Here is a 22,704-nt window from a genome sequence, read left to right as displayed (position 1 = left end):
TGACAGAAGGGAGGTGCCTTCAGTCACTTACTTGCTTTTTGTTGCTTGTGCCCGGATTCGTGCCAAATGGTGCTTTCGACCTCCCTAAAACGGAAGTGTAAAACTACACGGCCACAACAGGAACAGCTCCCGATGGTTTATTCAGATGAGGTGAAATCGTCGGGGCCCATCAGCAGAAATCACTACGGCCAGGGACAGCTTCATCTCTCCTCCCACTACCTCGATCACAGTGCGGATAATTCTGTCATTAAAACAAAGGCTGCACACACACACCCATGGACCTAGAGATGATCATACTAAGTGAACTCAGACAGAGAAAGACAAATATCCTATGATACCGCTTTTATGTGGAATCTAAAAAAGAAAAAAAAAGGTACAAATGAACTTATTTACAAAATAGAAAGAGACAGACTCACAGACAGAGAAAACAAACTTATGGTTACCAAAGGGGATGAAGGGGAGGGAAGGTTAAATTAGGAGTCTGGGATTAGCAGATACAAACTACTATACACAAAATAGATAAACAGCAAGGTCCTACTGTAGAACACAGGGAACTACACTCAGCATCCTGTCACAAGCTATAACAGAAAGGAATATGAAAAAGAACACAAGTACGTATCACTGACTCACTACGCCTGACCTCAGGAACAACACTGTACATCAACTACACTTCAATTAAACAAACAGAACAAAGTCTGCATGCATAAGAGATTCCTTGAATAATAATGAAAGTTCGACAGGTAACATAAGTAAACAGGGCAACTGGGAAGGGGGGAGGTAGGAGGGGAGTCTAGCTGTGATGCAAAGTGACGCAGAGATAAATGCAGAGAGAAACCTAAGAGCTGGGAGACCGTGCGCGTCCCACGCTTGTACCACTGATCACTCTGTAAAAAATTGTTTATTATTACTGCTCCAAAACCAGCCATCATAATTCCCTGCACTCTTAAGACCCTGGATACACGTGACTCTCAAACACAAGGCGGGGCCAGGTACTGGTTTCCACACGTTGGATTCCAAATTCCACAAAAATAAATAGCCTAGTCATTTTAACGGCTTTTCAGAAATAGAAAGGATATTCTATTTTGAAACACATAAAGTTTTTTTTCTAGACAGAAAAGTTCCACAGAACTCACCAAAAAAATACTCTTTCTTGCCCACTTTAATAATCTGGAACAGCTGCAATGCAATCTGCTTTCAAAACGCTGGGAGAACCCACCGCATTGCTTCAGTGCAAAATCTACCAATTCAAGCTTTTCAGTAGGCATACAGGTATCATACCTAGTACCTGACCCCTCACCAAAACAACATAATACAATTTAAAATATTAAAAAATATAAAAATATAAAATTAAAATAAAATAAAATATCAAGAAGGAACTCACTGCATTGCTTCAGTGCAAAATCTACCAATTCAAGCTTTTCAAAAGGTAGAAGGGTCTAATACCTAGTATCTAGCCCCTCATCAAATAAAAGAAAAAAGTTTTTAAGTGTAATTATGAACACTACAAGTAACCTGTGGCCTCAGATGCACTCTGCTTGTAGATATACAGAATCTACGCTACTGCTGGGAAGTCACTATTCCAACACAGGAAAAAGTGATCTAGACAGCAAGGTTTGGTCAACTCCGAAGACCTGAAGTCCTCAGCCTGGCCCTACCTGCCCTGGTCCACTGCTTGCCCCTTCCGGGCCAGAGATTCTGACCAGTAATAACACATCCTCTGCTACCCTCACATGATCACTATGTGGAAGTGCTATGTAAATCAGAGGGATTTATTAACTTTGTTCATGAAAATAAAACCACAATGGTCTTCCATCATGTGGTCCTGGAAAAGCCGCACATAGACCAAGTAATCGGAAATGTACCAGGGAATCTGGCTCAAGTCAGTGTCATGGCCCACTTTCCTAAAGGGAAGAAGTCGTTAAGAAGTGGGAACTAGATAGTAACTACTATATATAAAATAAACAAGGTCCTACTGTGTAGCACAGAGAACTATATTCAACACCTTGTGGTAACCTATAATAAAAATGAACATATGTATGTATATATATGACTGAACTATTATGCTGTTCACCAGAAGTTGACACAACATTGTAAACTGACTATACTTCAATGAAAAAAAAATGGGAACCACTAGCTAGATTTACTTCCCACCCACCATTCTCTTACCTCTCTTGACTATCTCAGTTCAACATGGCCATAACTTACTTTCCCAAATCTTGACCTTGAAAGCAGATTCAGCTTTAAATTGCAGATATGCACACTCAACACTCCACCTGGGCGTCTTCACTTGGACACCCCTAAGCTCCAACTCAACACGCAAAGGCTGAGCTCCTCAAAACACCTGTTTCTTCTCACAGTCACGTCTTGACAAATGGCACCGTGGTCTACCCAAATGGACAGTCCAGGGATCTGGGAGTCAGCCTTTAAAAATTCAGCCTACTTGCCTCCCAAACTCAACCAAGCATCTGGATTTGACCTTTTCTTATGTCTCATACTCCAACCCCCGCCCCAGGATTGGTTTGGAACCCTATCACTTCCCATCTGCTTTGCCGGTCACCTCTTCCCCCAGACTGGGTCCATTGCCTACAGCCAGATTGAGTTTTCCCAGAACTCACCTTTGACATTGTCCCCTAACAATCTTCACAAACTCAAGCTCATTCACTTACACACAGTGTCCTTCCTTGCCTGCTCCTGACCACCCTGTCAGCCAGCTGCATGCAACCTTCATTGCAGCATCTCATGGGTCCTGCAGCTGCACAAATGCATCATGCCTCATCAAGCCTTCGCCCGCGCTGATCTTCTGCCAGGAATGAGCTACCCTCCGGCTTGGCCAAATTCCCCTAAAAATGCTTCAAAACTCAGTGCAACCAGTGTCTTGGCTGGGAATCATTTTCCAACCCTGTCTCACCATCTCCTTCGAGTGCCCACTCTGTGTGTTCCCAGTCAGTCCTTTTATGACACTCACTGTCGCCCTGAGCTGCTGTCAAAGGTTTGCCATGTCCGCCTTCACCAAGGAACTAGGAGGTCCCGGAAAGGCAGTGCCTTACGTTTATCCGATCTTTCAAGAAACAAGTACTGAGAACAAGAGTGAGCGTGCATCCTTGGAGCCTCACACACAGTCTGGCACACAGGCAGGGCCAGAATCAACATAGATATGTTGAGGGCACACGAATGGACCACCAATCCACCAAGTTTAAGTTCCATTTTAACTGAGTCCTAGTGCTCCACACCCACCTCCCAACAAAATGATTCATGATTGTTGTCCAATGAAACAGCCAAAACTCTTAAGCATTCAAGTTTGTTGAAAAGACAACTAGATCACAACAGATACCTCCAGATGTTGTTAAAGTCAAGCTCTTAAATTTAGAAGTGACATTACCATTTAATCTAAGTGAATTTCTGACACATGTTCCCTCCTTGTTCAAAGGAATCTGACCCAAAAGAGAGGCAGGAACGGGGAGGGGGGATTAACAAAAGCAAAGTTCCTAATTGCCACCATCATGTGCTGATGTGGAAGTGGCGACTCGAGAGCATAAATGTTTGGTAAAGTTTAAAAATACATACAGTCGGACAGATGGTTGCAATCATCTTTTGGCAACACTGGTCTAGATTTCATGTGAGAAAAAAAACCCCTGACAAACCACGCTGTGTTCAGCTGTTCCCGGTATGAGACAGATGCCAAGCCTGCTAGCCATCCGGTCTTCCGGCCATCGTGAGAGGCGCGCTGTCACTTGACACTGGCTTTGGAGAGGGACAGAAAACAACCCCCCAAAAGTCTACTCTGGGAAGACAGGACTCAAGGCAATGAATCGCAGATTTCGATTTGCAAGCCCGAAACTGGCAACTCCAGGGCACGGTGTCCCCGGGGTCAACGACGCAGGCGGCCCATGATTCCCCCACAGGTGAACTCAGGTCACCTGTCTACTGCCACCCATGAGTCTTTAACTGGCTGCTGCCCACGAACATATCTGTCAGGCTTCAAAGTCAATTCAGGTGGTGAGGATTGTGCAATACACACAAATACCAAAACCTCATATTGTACCCTTGAACCTACTGTAACGTTCTGTGTAAATTTTACCTCAATTAAAAAAAAGTGAATTAAAAAGTAAGCCTTTAAAGTTTTTAAATTAATATTAAGTTTATGTAACAAAATACTTTGAAATTAAATTTTATAAATTATTAACTAATTTTAATAATAAATCATCCTGTGATTTTTGGCCTATAACTCAAAAAAAAAAAAAGTTAATTCAGGAACAACAGCAAATACGTGTACAGATTCGGTCTGGAGCGCCACCTACCCAGAGGAGGATTATTTTTGAAACACCTAAAAATATACTAGCTGTGAAGCATCTTCTGTGCTCACAGCTCCACTTCTTAAAATGGGCTCCTTTGATCTTGCTCTCTTCCCCATCTGTTCAGCAAGACCCACAAACTAACCCACGAGTGGGTGGAACAGAGCACGGCTTCCTCTGGAACCGCCCCCAACACTCTAATTGCAGCCGAGCCCTGAGGTTCCCTGCAGTCCTCTCCCTGATGTGGTTTCCAGCCACTCCTTAGCGGCTGGGAGGGAGGCTCCCCATGCAATTGACCCAGAGCACGACCAACTCTATGATGGAGGGCACGTGTTTCCTCTTGCATTCGGCAGACGACAAAAGTGCCACACCACGGAGCTAGCGTGGCCGTCCCTGCACTCTGGACACAGAGCTCACGGTCAACACAACAGAAACGTCATCTGCAGTGGTCCACACTGTGCTTAGACGCTGGGGACATAATCGGAAATGACACAGGCTCCAGAGATGCCCCAGGCATCCTAAACCTTACTCATCTCACCCGCCCCATCTCCTGGAGGAGCCGCCGAGACAGTCAGCGGCATGTTCTCATGGTCGGGGGGCCTGACAAGGCTGGGAGTCCTTCAAGCTACCCCTGCCTCCTTGACCTCCTTCCCACTCATCTCGTATCCCACATCCCCTTGCTGGCTACCATCTCTACTCTGGTCCAAACTCTCGTCTCTCCGCTCTGAATTACCACAACCCTCTCTCAGCCAATCCACTCTCTAGATGCTATCACACCATTTCCCTCTCCACCCTTCTACATTTTTTTCTCAGGGAAGTTCTCTCTTCAAAAGCCTTTAACAAAGACAGTGTAGTCTCTGACCACCGAGCCCAAACGCTGCCGACCTGCTTTAAGTATGGCGGGGTTTCTCTGTGCTAGTGACATCTCGGGCCAGGTAACTCTTTGTTGTGGGGCTGTCCTGTGCCCTAGGTGTGTACAGCAGCTCCCTGGTCTCTACCCATTAGGTACCATTAGCATCCTCCGCCCTAACTGTGACAACCAAAAAATGCCTCCAGGTACTACCACATGTCCCCTGGGGGCCACATCACCTGGTAGAGCACCACTCCTTTTAAGGGTGTCCTGACCCCATCCTGCCTGTCCTACTAATTGCTCAGTGTCCTCCCAACACACTCCAGACTCCATAAGCAAAGGGGGACCTTCTCCCAGTTTAGTGAGGCCACATCAAGTTCAGTCTCAACTTTTCATCTTCATGTATGGTATCCAACCAGCCCTTCCATCTACTCATCTCTCATCCCTCCTTTGTAGTATTACTGCCAGCCCCTCCATAGGGTCCTTCACCCACCTATTTGTTCCCTCTCCCTACCTCTTATCTCCTCATACAACACATACCCCTCCTCTACGAGTCTTTAGGGACTTACAGGTGTGGGTACTGGTCCTCCCAGGTCTCACCAATGGTGGGAAGAGACAAAGGAGGGTAGGACTCATCAGACCCTCTCCAAGGTGCTGGCCCCCTGCAGCAGGAAGCCCGTAAAGAAATTCAGGGTGGAAGTTTGGGATGGGGTCCAAGGTTAGAGCTGAAGTGCTGGGCAGAGTTGTCATCTGGGAGTCGCCAGAGGCTGGGAAAGGCTGACAAGGTGGAGCATTAGGCAAGAGGGCCTGGAGTTCGGGAAAGGGAATCCAGCATGAGGGCATAAAGGCAGGGGTTCATTCAGGGCACTTAGGAAAGAACAGAGCTGCTCTAACCCGGGGGTCAGAGCCAAACGACCAGCGGCCAGGCTGGAGCCACACAGGCTTATGGACACTGACACAGAAGTCTGAACAGCCCCTGCGCCTGGAAGGAGTTCCAGGCAGGAGCTTTCCAAATAAAGACTTGGTGGTGTTCGATGAGTAAGGTGGGGAGAGAGGTACGGAGGTTAGTCAAGTTCCTAAGGCCTTCACTTGCCATTTTACTGTAAAACAGCCCTGTTAGATATAAGGGTTATAACATCTGACCTTTAAAATTTTTTTTTTAAATTGACACATAAAAATCAAGTGTTTAATATAGAGCCCAAGAGGAGGTGAGTGGCGAAAAGTGGACTCAACTCTGATTTGTCTCCCAAGCACTTCACCTCTTTGTAGCTCTCCACCTCCATTTGAATGCAGGATGCTTAAGGCTAGAAGAAATATTTTCCTGAGGTCTGCTAAAGACCTCAGACAGTAAGGGTGGCCCTCAAGGAGAAAAGAAAGTTAATTGTCCTTCTTAGCACAAACAACAGACTCCTCTACCCGGATACGGGTCTGCTTACCAGCGAACTGTATCACTTAGGATCAGCAAGCCAACAGATAATGCATGATCTGGAGCGGTGGGGGGGACCCGCAGGACTTCCTTCTCTGTAACAGGACTCAAAGAAGGGCACCTACGGCAGGCAGAGCAACACACCACTCCCCTGCCCCACCAAGATGCCCACAACTAGTTCCCAGGACCTGTGACTACGTGATGTTGCAGGCAAAGGAACTCTGAAGATACAGTTAAAGCTGTAAACTCTTGAGACTGGGGATTATCCAGGTGAGTCCAATCGAACTGCACGAATCTTTAAAAGCTGAGAACCTTCTTGGCTGCAGTCAGAGATGGGCAGGAGGAGGAAGAGATCTGAAGCACAAGAAGGACTCAATCCACAGTTGCTGGCTTTGAACTTAAAGGAAGGGGCCCTCCAGCAGCTGGGAACAGCCCTCAGGAGACAGCCAGCAAGAAAACGAGGACCTCAGTCCTACAGCCCCAAGTAACTGCCCTCTGCCAATACCAGCAAAGAGCAGGAAACAGGTCCTCCCCTAGAGGCTCCGGAAAGGAACCCTGTCCTGCTCGCACCTGGATTTTAGTCTGGTGAGATCCCTTCCAACTCTTCACCTACAAAACTGCAAGAAAATTCACTTCTGTTAAGTTGGCATAGTTATGGTAATCTGTTATGCCAGCAAAAGAAAACTAACACAGCACCTGTGTTATGTGTCATTTTTTTCTCTCTTTTAATAATAGGGACAAGCATCACTCAGAGCCAGGATCAAAGGTGAAAAAGCTGCGCTTCTCTGACAGGTGGTGGTTTTGTCTTGATGGGGCAGTGTCTGACAGCTACTGGCACCCACTCAAATTGCTTCAGCAATGATGAGATAATCCAGGTGGCTGCTTTATGGAGAATAATACAATTATCCAGGTCCCAAAAGGAAGGTATGGACAGGTCTAATTAATTAAACTGAGTTGCAAATTGGATGTACAAAAATCCTATGTTTTTCCTGCAGAGGGGAGGAAAAAGACATTCATTCCAGGAAAAAGGACCAAGATCCTATTCATGGTTTATTGGGCAATTTAGCTGTCAGGTTTAAACATCACTATCCTGAAAAGGGGAGGTGGGGAGCTTTTTAAGCCTCTGCCTTTTAAACCCCTTGGATAATTTTTCCCCCTAATTCACCTACTTTTTCTTCACTAGTAAATGTGTAACAAGAACTTGCATCTAAAGACAGAAGAGTATAAGTTCTGAAATATTCACCTATAAGAGCCATGTACCAATGCAGAAATTTTAAATCTAGCTTCACCTTTATCATCAACTAGGTTCTTTCTAATACACATGGAATTTGTTTTACTGTTATTATCGGAGAACTACCAGGTGCCTGGCACTGTCCTTGGCTCCAGGAAGACAAACTGAGCAAGGAAACTGCTGTGTGCACAAAGTTTCATGGCGGTGCCAAATACTTGATACCAAAGGCACAGGCACGGTACATGGTTACCTGGACACCTGTGTCGTGCAGGTCCACGGGAAGGAGGAGACACAAGTCACCTTCGAGGAGATTTTTGAGATGGGAACAGAGAAGTAAATGCACGTTAATTCTGAGGCCCAGGCACAAAGTAGACTAGATAGCCACTTTCACATCAGCACGTGTGAACGCTACCTTTTCTGAGAATCATACAGAAAACAGTCATCGAAGGACTGAGTGTGAAGCAAGCTCCGCCAGTCAGAGGACTAGAATGGGACAAATTTCCCAAGACGAGGCTGCCTGAAAACATCTGGCAAATATCAGGTCAATCTGGCCAAAATGACGCTTTCACAATATAAAAAGAAAGCATATAAGTGTACCTTTTTTTTTTTTTAAAGCTGGGGAGAATGTAGCATTAAACCCACAAATATCTAATTCCTCCTCTTTCCCCATCCTCCTCGTCTGGTCTAAGGGCAGGTAAATTAGAAGAACCTCAGTACTAAGAGTGCCTTGAGTCTCACCTGCTAGCTCTACCACAAAAAGACTGATATGATTATTCATCTTAGTTACAAGCATATTGGCCAAATTAAATGTTAACTGCTAAGGAACAGAAATTACTAAAAGATCAAAGGTTTTTCCAACATCAAAATTTGGAGTTTTTAAAAAAAAACCTGAATGTAAACTTGACAAGAAAAACAAACGTGTAAGCAGCTGCCCAGTTTTCTATAAAGACCTGCAAACAGGCAGATGAAAAGATAAAATCTGCAGATCATTTTTTGACCAGTAATTTAAGTACTTTAATGTCAAAAAGCGATTACTATAGAAGTGATTTTTGAAGATCACTTTCAGAACATAGGTACCGTCACACTTCACGGAAGTGGAGAGAAAACATGTGTGGCTGCCTCGGCGGGACAGGGCTCCCATCAAAACAGCAACCCCACAAATAAGGTGGGCTCTCCTGATTCCAGATAGCCCCTTAGATGGGCTCCAGAACCAGAAAAAAAGGGAAAACTCATGAAAGGAGAAAAATCAAGAAAGCAAAAATAGCTTAAACTCAGGTCTGCCTATTTGCAAATCCACACTCCCCATCTCACCCCCAGCCCTCAACTGAGGAAGTCAAACCATTCCGCGTGATTTCTTCATGTAACAGAACACTTATGAACAGGATGCACTTACACAAAGAAAGAGGCCGAATTATGCATCGACAGAAAGTCGTCCCCCGCTAATAAAATCAAGGCAGTAAGCACAAGAATGATTTATGGAACCACGTCTCTAATTCAACGGAACACCTGAAAATGCAGCTTTCCTCAGATTCACCCGAGGCTGTCAAGAGGAAATCCTCTCTGAAAACACAAATACACCTTCATTCAAACCAGAGGGAATTTTTTTAAGGGAGTTAAAGGGGAACTTACGTAGATCTGATTTCTCCTGTATCGCTGGTACAAGTTGTGCATGATGGCGCCCCCGTGGAGCTCGGTCAAGGTGGCCATGTCATCCACACCCTCCTCATCCATGGGGTGCATGGCTGTCACCTTCTGGTGTGTGATTGTGCTCTGCTTGTAAGTGAACACCTGATTGGGGTGGGGAGGGGAACGAATTCAACTGTTTAGTTATCAGCAAGGAACAGTTTCCACAGACGTTTCCCCAACTTATAATACAATCCCAGTATAATTTCAGTAACGGGATCCTGAACCCGTCAGTAAAAGACAGACTGCAGAGAACTCTTTCAGATCCTTCCTGCCACCTACCTATTTTTAAATTATTCTGACAGCTGCTATTAGATATTCCTAAATGGCAAGTTCAAGTACTAACCATCCTTTGGGAATTGCAGAAATTATACATTTACAGTTCATGTCTCTCCCACTGATCTGAAGCAGTAACAATTAAGAGACTGGCTCCCCAAGCTTTCAGAAAGTAATCTGATTTCACTCCATAATGTTTCACATAGGATTGTATGATGTATTTCAAAGCTTCCTAACAAAGCTCTTCATTCTAATAAGTGTTACATAAATTCACCATATAGTCTGTATATTTTCTCAGAGATGGGAACACATCTTCTCAGGAATGCCTGAAAAATATCCTTGGACACGATCCCTCCTCAGTCGTGAATATACAGCATTCACGTGACTGTTAAGCAAAACATATCCTCTCAGATTTAAAATACAATCAGTTTGTCGGCTTGACAGCCTGTCTTCCTTATAATTTATCCCAACACCAGTGACAGCCCTGCATGCATGCTGTAGCATGTATAGCACACAACTCTGGTATTATTGTAAGACTGGTTACTGAACTCGCGTGTATTTCTAAAATCTACCCAGGGCTCTTTTATCACCACTGATTGGGTAGAGGATTAACCACGTCAGCACCATCTGTTGGCCAGTTTGACCAGCTCTACAAAACTGTGCATCAATCAATTATGGAAGCTATTCCATATTTCTTCATGGTACGCTTTTGCTATAGTCACCCTTAAAACAGATTAAAAACACCAAGATGTAAAAGCAAGATGTAAACAACACGAAAGATGTCCAGTCTTCACAAGCACACATATTCGCATGTGCACACACGCCCAAAACAACTTTCTGGAAGAGTGTTTGCAGACTGGGGGACTCTATTTTTAAACAGTGACCGGTTGCCTACATGGCAGCAAATGGTATGTTATTGCAAAAGGGAATGACACACTAAGAAAAGCAAAAGTACCAATCCAATGGTTTCCATAAGCCATGAAAAGTGGCACGTTTTATTTTTCTGGAGACAAAATGAAAACTTCCGCAGAGGCATCTCTGCCACAGGAACCATAAGAGCTGGTCAAAACCAGTACTGAGAAACTGCTTGAGGCCAGGGCAGACACCAACCCTCTCTTGTGAGGTCCAGCCAGTTTCCCCAGCTGCTTCCTGGGCCCAGACATCCACCAGGAGATGTGGCAGCCCCAGCAGCCCCACCTCATGGCGAGGTGGCCACCCAGCCACGTAAGCACCCCAAAGGGCAGGACAGGCTGGGGGCGGCTGAGGGAATGCAAGGTGGGGCCAATCCAGGCAGGTGTTCCAGAAACACAACTGAGCAGGGTACTTGCGTCTTCCATCTACAGCCACTGTGAGGCTGGGACTGGAGCAGAACCCATCCCATCTGGCCGCACTCTGGCCAGCGGAGGGGTGCACATGGTGTTGTGTCCCCCTCCGCCCCCAGCACACCCAGAGGGTCTCCTCAATCCACCTGCTCAGTACTCCTGCCAACACGAGGGCAGGGTGGTCACATGGGTTCCCCAGGAAATACTCTGGTAGGAAAGTCAGCGCAACAGTCTCTTGTTTAAGCCCCTGAAGACCCACCATCAGCAAGTCCTTCCCAACGTGAACCTTTTTTCTACTTTTTGTAGAAATATTGTCTGAGTATACTGAGAAGCCCAGAATTTGAGAACAGATTTAATTTAGAAGATTAAAACTGCTGTTTGCATTTATACTGAATCTTCTTTTTGGAAATGACCCTACACACCCTACAAAACTTAGACACTAAAAGATATACATATAATGAATATTACATCGTATGTAAACATTTCCTTGTCTTTTTTAGTGCCCTGGAAACAGCTAGACAATGTGTGAGCCCAAGTAAACAGCTCAGAGCTGGACTCATGAACACTGAAAAAAAGGGCTATAAACTGTGAATTGAATTCCCCACATTTGTACATTTGACCTCTCTGTATGTTTTCAGGTGCACACTGTGTGTCAGATGTGGGCACGTGGCCATATTCCAGGAGTAAGAAAATCAAGAGAACCAGAACTCTTCCTTCTCAAGACCTCAGAGAGACAGAATCATGATGGAAGAGTTACATAAACAAAACAAGAGGCTGTGAACAGGACAGAGAGATACATTATGCCAAGACAGAGGACTGGAGCTGCTCAAAGCAATGATTATCTCAAAGTGAGAGAACAGAGAAAATGTGTTTATGAAAGAAAGGCAGGGAGAGCCATCCATTCAGAAATGGGTTAGTATCTGTAAAGATTTTAGAGTGGTGCCTGGCACAGTGATACCTCATAAATTAATGATGAAAATCCATCCATTCAAGCAAATATTTACTATTGTGTCAGTAAGTACCAAGAGGGGTTACTTTATGCTAAGTGTTCGAGGACAGCCTCACTGAAAAGGTAACATCAAAGTAGAAGCCTCAAGGAAGTAAGGAATGGAACCAGCCCCCTGCATTGTGTGTTAAAGCGTACTGGTTAAATAAACACCTAACCTGGAAATATCTCAGAGGCTTAATCATTCCACAATCATATTTAAGATTTTTTACGGCAAGCCCCCTTGAATGATCAGAAGTCATTTCTATGCAACAATGAACAGGATTAATACAGTTGCACAAGACTATCCCCAAACAGCAAAAAAGAAAATTCTAGGTTTAAAGAATGGAATTCATTTTACAGGAATTTGGGGGGAACAGACAACAGCCAAAAGACTAACAAACTGAATTCCTCAAAACCCAACTCAAAATAAACTGGGTTACTTCAGTGGGGCATGTGCTCTAAGACAGGTGGTAAGGTTAAGAAATGGAGCAAAATATAGAAGATTAATAGACAGGAAATCAGTTTAGAGAAAGTGGGGCCTCAGAACAAACAGCTCCTGTTAGAGAAATACAAGCCACCGGTCACAAGATGGACTGGATTAAGCGTGGGAGCGGAACAAAGGAAACCAATCAACACCATTAGAGAAACAGCTCAGAGGAGGCTTGCCTGACCCTGGGTCCACTTCTGTAAGAAAAAAGGAGAAGTCCTGAAGACAATTAATTAGATAAAAAACAGCTGGGCCATTACCAATCCCCTTTTATCTTCATCTGATGATAGCACGACTACTGCAGGAAGCCACCGTCACACTTATGTGAGTTTCTGCAGTGCAGAGTGACAGACACACAGATTCCCCTTAGGAAAACGGGACATTTGTTAGGAACCCATAAAAATCTAACTTTTTTGATTGAAGAGAAAGAAGAAAGAAAATAAAAAACTATCATATCCTCTCTTGATGGACAGATGAGACAGAAGGTGTTCTCAGTGTGGGCAACTTCATCTCACACAAGCCTGGAATTTCTTCCAGAAGTTCTCAGTTTTGCCCCCCAGGGTACAGTTAGCAAGGGTTGTAAACATTTTTGGTTGTCACGACTGTAGGGGAGGGGGAAGTGTGCCACTGACATCAAGTCAGCAAAAGCCAAGAATGCTGCCATTCTCAAAGGCCAAAGAATTATCCAGGCCAAATGTGAGGCATGCCAAGGCTGGGATACCCCGGTCTAGAAATGCCCTGACTGACGTGCCATCCAACCAAGGGCCTAGGCAGATGCTAGAAAAAAAATGATGACAGTCAGCCAATGCCTATAAGCAAAACCTCTTCATGAAACAAAGACAAGTCTTTCAGAAATAATTTAAAATTAAAAATATTGACTAGAGGTTAATCAAAGGTCAGCATGACAATGTTAGGTAGTTTAGTTTCTGATTCTTATTTGACCCAAGTTAGGAAGGGCGATGGTGACGAGGATAATGAAGATGATGATGACCAGGCGATGGGGTTGGCTAATGCTTGTTACTGTTTCCTGATCTCACTGTATTACGGTCAAACAACATGGTCTATGCTATTCCCACTCTGTCTCCCTGGCCAGGCTTCCTGTACCCACTGTTTCATGTCTGGGCCACTGACACCCCACTGCTCCCCTCCTTGACGTCTCAGCCCCAATGTCACCCTCTCAGAAGGCACCAGTGGTCTTATCTAAAGGACACCTTGCTGCCTTCCTCCTAAGTCTATCACATGGGCTGTTGTCATAGCTCCTTAGGACAGGTTTGTAATCACGTATCTATTACCTTCCTTATTTAAAAACCATCTCACCCCTAACACTGGAACTTCTGGGCAATACATTTCAACTCTTTGGACCACAACCTGCAGTGAGAAATGTGTTTTACACTGTAAACTACTAGACATACAGTTTCCTGAGAGTTTCCTAAAACACTTAGCACAATGTTCGGTGCATCCCAATATTTTCTACTTAGGTGCCAACTGTGGCCCTCTACCCTGACTTCACACCTCACTCCTGTGGGCTGCAAAAACCACAGTTTGAGAACACTACCAGGGCAGCAAGCATGCCTATCTGGATCCTCAGTGCCCAGCCTTGACCCACTATTCAGACTCAAATACTGAATTAATGGTCCTGGCCTTCAAAATGGGAGCAGTCTACAAGGAGAGACAGAGCCAGGGGTCATGATCAAAACATGGCCTTAGGGTCAGATCTGGCTGGACTCACTTCTCCTAGATCTATGCTTTCATAGCGCAGGGACAATGAACAAGACACTTAACTTCCCTGGCCCATTATTTTTCTAGTGATAAAATAAGAATGATGCTGTAACACCTAACTCATAGAATGACTGTGAAAACTGAAGAAAAGCATGTAGGTACAAGTCATGGCGATTGACACCAGTGAGGGCTCAATATAAGGTAGCAATTCCGACGAGGGGTTCATAATGCCAACATCGTGGAGCATTCTTGAAGGAAAGAATCAAGAGTCTTAGAGATGGAGGAGCCCCCACTCCTTAGACAAGTCCTGTACACCAGCTGTGCAGGAGGAGAAGGCGCCAAGAGGGAGGGGTGGCTCATTCAGGTCTACGTTTTTTTTACGATGATCCTGACCAGTGTGGTATCCAATGAAAAACTACTTGATACAACACTTTCTTCTGTTTTAATCCCTCTACACAAAGCTGGCTGGCCTAGTTTAGATTTTCCCTGGAATTCTACATGGTGGGGGAGGGTGCCTCTCTTTAATTTACTTTCCATCTTTCATTTACTGGCTCTTGAATTAAAGCATGACCGATGAGAGAGGTTAAGACTTTTGCCTCCTGACCTGTGGCTAAAATGATCACGTAAACCAAGTTCCAGCTTCCTCACATTAAGGTCCACAGACTCCAACTTTCAATGGCTATAATCTTAGTCATAGAAGGAAACCAGCCACTTAACTGAAATTCTGCCTCGGCCTGTTTTGCCACTGCCCCAGGAGGCTGGAGAAAGTATGTGGGATACAGAAATGTAAAGCCCGCTTGGAAGTTCCACTGGAATCTAATCAAAAGCAAAATGATCCACGTCTCCTCTCCCAGGGTGCAGGGGAAAAATGCAACGGTGCTTCGCTTTCAGCTTCAATTTGTCAGAGTAAATACATCTTAATTACATGGCACCGGGGGTTTAAAATGACCTCTCTGTAAATAAATATTCTGTTACTTGAACCTCCCTCCTTGAGTTTGTGAGATAACTGACTTCTAAGTACAGATGAAACAAAGATTATTTTCTTTTAACTCAAACGAGTTGTGAGATTAAGTCATTTCAACGGTCAGCAGGTTTTCAATGCCCATGGCATTTGGGGGCAAAACCAAAATAACCAAGAGGGGCGGGCAGAGGGCACTGGTACTTATTCAGTGCTGACTGCATGCATCAGGCACATCTGATCCTCAGAAAGGGAGGAAACACCGCTGCTCATTTTTTAAAGAATGAATTTAAAAAGATTCAGAGGAGTTAGGAAACCAACCCAACAGCACACAGCACAGCTAGCATTAAAATCGAGATCACGGAAAAGGTGCCTCCCACCTTAACAGGACTCTAGTTCAGAGGTGGCCTTTTGAATTCCAGCTCCACCAGCCCCTGGCTCACTCAGAGGAGTAAAAGGTTAAGAACCCCTACCCTGCAAAGGAGAGCAGGGGTGGAGGCAGGTGGGGGCAGCACACGGTGCACTGCCTTCCCAGCGTGCTCAGTTTAATCTCTCTCTTATTCCATGATTTTTCATTTACTGACTCCAGTTCCCTGGGTCATTCGTGCCAGGCTGTGAGCTGGGCCCCAGGAATACAACGATGAATTAAGCCTCCTCCCCTCACCACCACTTCAAAGAGCTTACTGACCACTGAGGGATCCGAAAAATAAACAGGCAATCCTAATCATATAGTGGGGGTTGAAATGAGGAAAGTCCCAGGGTGTGATGGGAACTACGAGGGATGGACCACGGCCAGGGAAGAGCAGATACAAAGTCGGGATGCAGCACAGGGCATCTGCTCAATGGAAGGTGGCTAGGCAGGGTGTGGGAGGCTCTGCGTCCTGCAGGGCACTTGGCCTCTGACCTAAGCATGAGGACCACGGAAGCAGCCAAGTGACGGAGGGAGACACTTCTACATATTGATCATCACAGACAAGTCAGTATCAAACACGACACCAAGACTGTTTCTCATGAGATGAGATAATGAAGAAATCTCACTACAAAATGCAATTCAATGAGACCAACTTTCTAGAAACTTCACAGGAAAGCAATGTCTGAATCATGGCTAGGAGTGATCACTACAAACATTGTCCCCCAGATGGAGGGTTTTTTCTGCTCTCAGGTGCACAGATAACATCGCCAAAAGCATCAGTGATGATATGAACAACCCAGCAAGGACAGCAGTCTCCGGCAGTCACTAAAGCTTAACCACTGAGTCCAGATCTTTTCTGATGACACTGCAGAGCGTACAGGCTGAAGGATTAAAAGGCTGAGGAGCCTGAAACACCCAGGAAGCTAATCTGTGGACACACATCTGCCCACGGACTTAGAACCCGGCCACACAACCAGCAAAGCTAAGCCGGCAGTGCTAAATGCAACTCAGTCACTTGTACCCGCAACTGCCCGTCAACCAAGAAGGCCCGGAGGATACACTGACCCTGCCCTCTCCCCCTAGTGAACCTCAGAGACAAAAGGTAACAGTCACAGTGAGCTGGCACAGTTGGAAGGAATGGCTAACACACACACACACACACACACACACACACACACACACACACACAGACACAGAGGAACATACTAGAGTATTGGCATATTAAGGAAAGTAAGATCTCAAATCAGAATTTATGTGCAACATTAGGAATTGTGATTTTAGAGAATTATGTGCTGATTTCTTTTAAATGCTATATATTACTTTTCTATCTGTAAGAGAAAATTTTAGGACAATCTGCTTTGCAAAGAAAATCATACGTGTTGCTCCACCTGTGCTCAAATACATCTTCTAAAGCTTTCTCGTTGTTCACACCACTACACGGGCCAACTCCACCCAGAAAAGGACCATGTTCATGCTTAAGGCAGTCTTTCCACATGGAAGAACTCAAGTGTTAAGAAAATGATGACTATATACTAATGTTTTCTCACTATAGAGTTATACTAAGGTAAATTTATGATGAAATTATACTCTGCACACACACAATATAATCCTAGGTTTTTTTTTAATACACACAAGTGCAAGCACACAGATACACACATATCCCCGCACACCAGCAACTGTACCTTGGGCATTTGTTCTAAATAAACAAAAACTTATATTTGCATAAAAACTTGCACATGGATGTTCACAGTAGCTTTATTTATAATAGGCAAAAGCAGAAAGAGTCAATCCCAGATTACATGCCACATGATTCCATTTATGCAATATTCTTGAAATGACCCAATTATAGCAAATGAAGGACAGATTGGTGTTGCTGGAGGCTGGGGGGGAGGGGACAGTTAAGGTATGTGGCTATAAAAGGGCATCACACTGGATCCTTGTGCAGATGGGAAGGTCCTGTGTCTCCATTCCATCTGTGTGATACCCTGGTTGGGATACTGTGGTCCAGTTTTGCAAGATGTTATCATCGAGGGAAACCAGGTAAAGGGTATGTGGGGTCTTTCTGTTACAAATGCATATGGATCAACAATGATCTTAAAACAAAAAGCTTAATTAAAAAAAGAGCTTTAAAATACATGTATGCAAAAAGCCTTGAAGAGAATGTATCAGAACTCCAATAATGTGGTCATTTTTTTAAAATACTTTTCTATGACTTCTCTATTTTCTAAAAATTTTAAGTATTTCTAGGCTTAAAGTGAAATCAGTCCAATCAAGGTCACTATCAATGAACATATCTGGATACACATAATTCAATTAATCTTTTAAAAATGAGTATTGTGGAACTGCTTTCGAAAAATGAAACAAAATGAAATAATAAAGCTCCCCCAAGAGTCACCAGCTATTAGAAACAGAAAGGGCTTCTCTAACCCACTGGTGTTAAGCATAGTCAATCTCAGCCCAGAGACACCCTAAGAAGCAAGACACCGGGATGGGGAGAAAGCCCAGAAGCCCCAGTTCCTGGCCCCATGCTCCTGAGACAAATGGTCCACGGGTTCTTGCTTCTGAGGGTCCTTTATTTCTGCTGATGTCCTGGTCCTCGTTCTAATTTAAGAGCCCCTTTCCAATCCCTCTTTTCCCAGTTACGAGCCCAGACCCTCATAGCATGAACTTAAACTCTGCCATTACAAATCTCCATTTCTATAAATCAGAACCACCCTGATGTTTCAAAAGCATCTCAAAACAAACAAACAAAAAAACCCAGAACAAAAACAGGCTTCCTCCACATCTTGTCCTCACCCAGTGCTCATTTCCCCATTCTTTACTCAGGTATGACACCTTCATTACCAGCTCCCCAAGCGAGAAACCAAAGTCAACCTAACATTCCCCCTTCTGCTGGCCACCACGCCCACCTTCCAAGTCCCGGTGCTGAAGTGACCGACACCACCTCGAACCCATCTTCTGTCTACTTCCTTCTCCCGCCTTGGCTGTCGCTCACCACTCACATCTGGACCCGACAACTGCTTCCTAACTAGTTTCTCTGCCTCCGGGGTCCCATGGCATGAATCCAATGGTTCTCAAATCAGAGGCCAAGAAACAATTTGAGTTTTAATTTTATATGATGAAAAAAAGCTTTTTTTTTTTAAACTTGTTTTAATGACAAGTTTTCCTGGCCTTGGACAACTTAGAATTGAAAGAAACTTTCAGAGATGAAACTTTGGCTTCTTTGTTTGATGCTTCCCCAACTGGAGATTGATTAAGGTCTTGAAGGGGACGCCACTCAAGTCTGCCCAGCACAGACTCGGACGGATCTGAACCATCTGGCCGAGTCATCTCAACCTGGGCCAGTTACTCTGCTTTCTAACCCTCAGTTTCATCATCTACAAAACTGGGATGATACTAATAGAGGAAGGAGAAAGATAACACACAGTTCTTGGTATTGAGTAAGCAACTCCAGTATTTCCATTGTTAGTTGAGTGACTGTTATCGGTGATGTAATCTGATCATGCCCTGATTGAAATTCTTTCTCAGTTGGTTCCCAATCACTTCCAAGATAAAGAATTATCTTCTAACTGTGGTTTCCCCACAATACCTCTCCTCAGGGGCCCCTGCTGCTTCTGCCACCAAGCTGACTCCAGCCCTATCCATCTCTCGCCCCCTCGCGCACCCCTCCCTGCGTTCCACGCTGCAGTGAACTCCCTGGGGTCCGTCCTGCACTCCTCTGGGTCACTCCCTTCCCAGTCTCAGCCGCCATGCCCAGCCTGAGTGCCCTACTCTCACAGCACCTTGGACAGAACCCTCTCCTATCACCACATTATACTAGAATCTCCTCTTTCTGATCTCTGCCTAAGAACCAGGCATGGGGAGCAAAACTTTCAGCTCCTGAGTGGACGCGGCTGATTTCCTGGGGCATCATGATGAGGATCTGGGGTTGCAGATGGGCCGGTGGGAAGCAGGGCAAAGTGTCGTGTCTACAGCAGTCAGGAGTGAGCTGCCGTCCTTGTACTGGACCAGGACCGTGTCTTGTGAACTTTCTGGGTCCTCACGGCCTAGTGAAACGTCTGCACTCATGGCTGCTTTCAGTCTGCTACGAGGAGGAGCACGGCTGCCCTTCCCGGCGCTGAGATCATAGAATGGGGCCCTTGCCTTTGTCCCCTAGAACCTAACTCCAAACACTGAGTTGTAAATGAACATTTTTCATTACTGGTTGTCCTGAAACTGCCTTCAACTGAATAATATGACAGTAATTTCTTGGCTGCTCTTAAGTGAAATGAAAAAGACATAGCTGAGCCAAATACGTCTTGGAGTTTTAAAACAGAGTCAAAATCAATTTTATGAATCCTAGCTTTAAGCCCTCTGTTGCATGCCACTCATTTTGAAGTGTCAAGTAAGAATTAAGAGATACCACGCAAAGTAGTTATTAATCCAGTGAACAAAAATAGAATCGGAATGAGTCCAGATTCTAGACTGAAACCAGAAGTCATTTTTGGCTGTTAGTTTGGTCAAATAGCTACAAAGGGGCAAGAGGTCAGCTTGGCTCAAGCTGACGGTACAAGAATCAGGAGAAAACACACCATCCAGAAGATAATAGGAAAGGAAAGCCTGGAACACAGGAGAGTGAACTCCCAACACTTCCCCTGTGTGCCAACCCCACCCCCACTGCCAAGGAAATCTCTAGAAATGTCAGGAAAATGCTACTCGAGTTACTAGAAGCATTAGGAGGAGTCAGATGGCTGGAAAGAGAAAACACTGAAAAAACACAGGTCACTAAGTGAAGATCACAAAGATCTCTTTTAAAATGTATAATTAATTAAAAAAATAATATTACGTACTGAGATCAGTTTTCCGAGTACATGGACCATGAACTGAGTAAGGGGTTAAAAAGAATACTGCTGGCTTGTTTACTTCTGAAAAGTGTCAACAAGGAGTTGTTTCTTTGTAAATGTCTGTGAATGCAAAGGGTATGAAAGTCCTTCACACCTTCTGTTGGAAATTTGGTCTAAATATCTACAAGCCAGAGCACCTGAGGTTTAGAGAAAATGATGGGAATCCGGTTGAAGGCTTCACCTTAAGAACAAAGATTATGGCAGGTTAAACCTGGCCATGTGTTCGTCAGTATCATCATTCTCTGCCTATTCCCTTCCCATCCTCCATGGAACTTTCCCAAAAAGGGAATTTGGGCATCCTTCCTTTCTGGCGATATCCTTATAAGCTTACATCTCTTGAAATTTTATTTTTTAGGTAAAGATGGCTCTATAAGCCCTTATTTTAAACGTCTAGCTGCTACAAATCAAGTTAAAACCAATATATGGGAGGGAGAAAGGAGATTCAACATAGAGCTGTCTTCACTTAAAAAATAAAAGAGGTGATTTAAAATGTTTAGAAGCTGCTTACATAACCCTAAAGACAGGATTCCCCACCACCACCCCGCAAACACATACAATAGTATTATTCAGAAACAATACATGTTTTCAAACGAATTCAGTTTCAAAGCTGTTAAGGTCTTTTCATTGTGTACTAGAAGAATTAAGATATTATGGGTAATTACTTAGTGGGCTGAGCTAAGCCTATTAAGATGGAGACAATATTTCTGTACAAAAGGTCAGAACAAATTACTAACAATATGAACAATTCTGTTAAGGAGGCTATAACTCAACACTCAAGACAGATTTTCCAGATTTCAGAAAAACGGTTTCAAATGTCTCTCCTACCGGCACTGAAATTCACCTCCATAAATTTAATGCCCTTTAAATTATGCGTGAGCGGGCATGAAACAGCAAAGCTAGAGGTTAATTTTCATTCGAAATTTTTAAATGTTGCAGATTTCTCCAAGATGGGAAGGATCTGGGATTTCACCAGCTCCACAGACCATCAAAACGGAGGAGTCTTTGTGGTCTGAGACACTGATAACTAATTCAGACTCACCAACAAAGAAGTTCTATTTGAACTTTTCACAATGGAAGCTGACTTCCCTGCCAACTCTTCTCGCAAACTGTTTTTCATTAATAAGCTTTTTTTGTCAGTGTGTCTAATAATAAAGCCCATGAGCTCTTTGTCCTGGCTCATTATTCCAGACTCCAGCGGGCTCGGGCTTGGAGTTTAACTGGTCCGGCACCTATGTGCCCACACCCAGGAACAGCCGTGACGTTTCCTGCTGAGATTAGCACAGTATCTAATAGGCAACGAGGGTGAATCAGAGAAGCCATGAGACTAAGCTTTTGGAGGCACTGCTAGGAGCGGAGTAGTATTACGTGACACATACAAAATCAGGTGGCCAGTATATTCTTGGTTTCACAGTATAAAGCAACTCCTTAGGAAAAGAGCACCACACAGAAAATCCTTCACAAGAATGCATATACTTCTGACAATGTGTCCCCACACTAGCATAAGTTTAAGTAAGTGTCATTTCTGATGCCGTGTGTGGACTGAGATGGGGGTCTGTCTAAGACTCACCTGCGCCTTGCAAAAAGCTCTTTTGTTCAAAATGTGTTGCCTCCTTGCCCAGCACTATGAGAGAAGCTAAGGAGATAAAGACAGAGGAGAAAGCGTGCTGAGAGCCAGGCAAGGGGAGGGGAGGACGAGAAACTGATCCTCCAAGTGCCTTTAAAAGCTGCTGTCATAAAGGAGCTGGGGCTCAGGCAGAGGGAGACCAACTCCACCAGCAAAATCACCTTCTCACAGGGGTCCCATCCCATCGGTGACGTGACTTGACATGAATCAACCCACTATTTGGAACCTTCCTAATCTGCCCCAAGTTGGTAAGAAACACTCGCCCTCTCCAGTTACAGGGCTGCGTGAGAATCAGACAGGTGGTTACCACGCACACATCAAGGGACCTGGGAGCTCAGGCATTGCTATTGCCAACAGAAGATGCCTGCCTCCTCCCATCGGCTCAACGTGAAACTATCAAAGACTCGTTTTCCCTGGAAATCCGCTGTGGACTCTCGTTCCACCTGCCTGCTTCCTCCGGTCCCCCGTGGCCTGAGCCCACCGCCACTCATTTAGAAGGCCAGTCCCTTCAGTCCCGGTAGCCAGCTGAAACCACACACAGCTGGCCCAGCCA

General features: G+C 44.7%; 1 protein-coding gene across 1 annotated transcript in view; it reads right to left on the bottom strand.

The window, feature by feature from the left end:
• MYO10 (myosin X) overlaps positions 1 to 22,704 on the bottom strand; it is a 193,381-nt gene that overhangs the window by 100,747 nt on the left and 69,930 nt on the right. The window contains exon 3 of the mRNA XM_072958828.1: positions 9,429 to 9,587. Within this exon, the coding sequence (XP_072814929.1) occupies positions 9,429 to 9,587 (159 nt within the window). The remainder of the gene's footprint in view (positions 1 to 9,428; positions 9,588 to 22,704) is intronic.

This window comes from Vicugna pacos, chromosome 3 (assembly GCF_048564905.1).
Source record: "Vicugna pacos chromosome 3, VicPac4, whole genome shotgun sequence".
Lineage (NCBI taxonomy): Eukaryota > Metazoa > Chordata > Mammalia > Artiodactyla > Camelidae > Vicugna > Vicugna pacos.
Note: the sequence above shows the minus strand (reverse complement) of the source record. Positions and strands in the feature narration are given on the sequence as shown.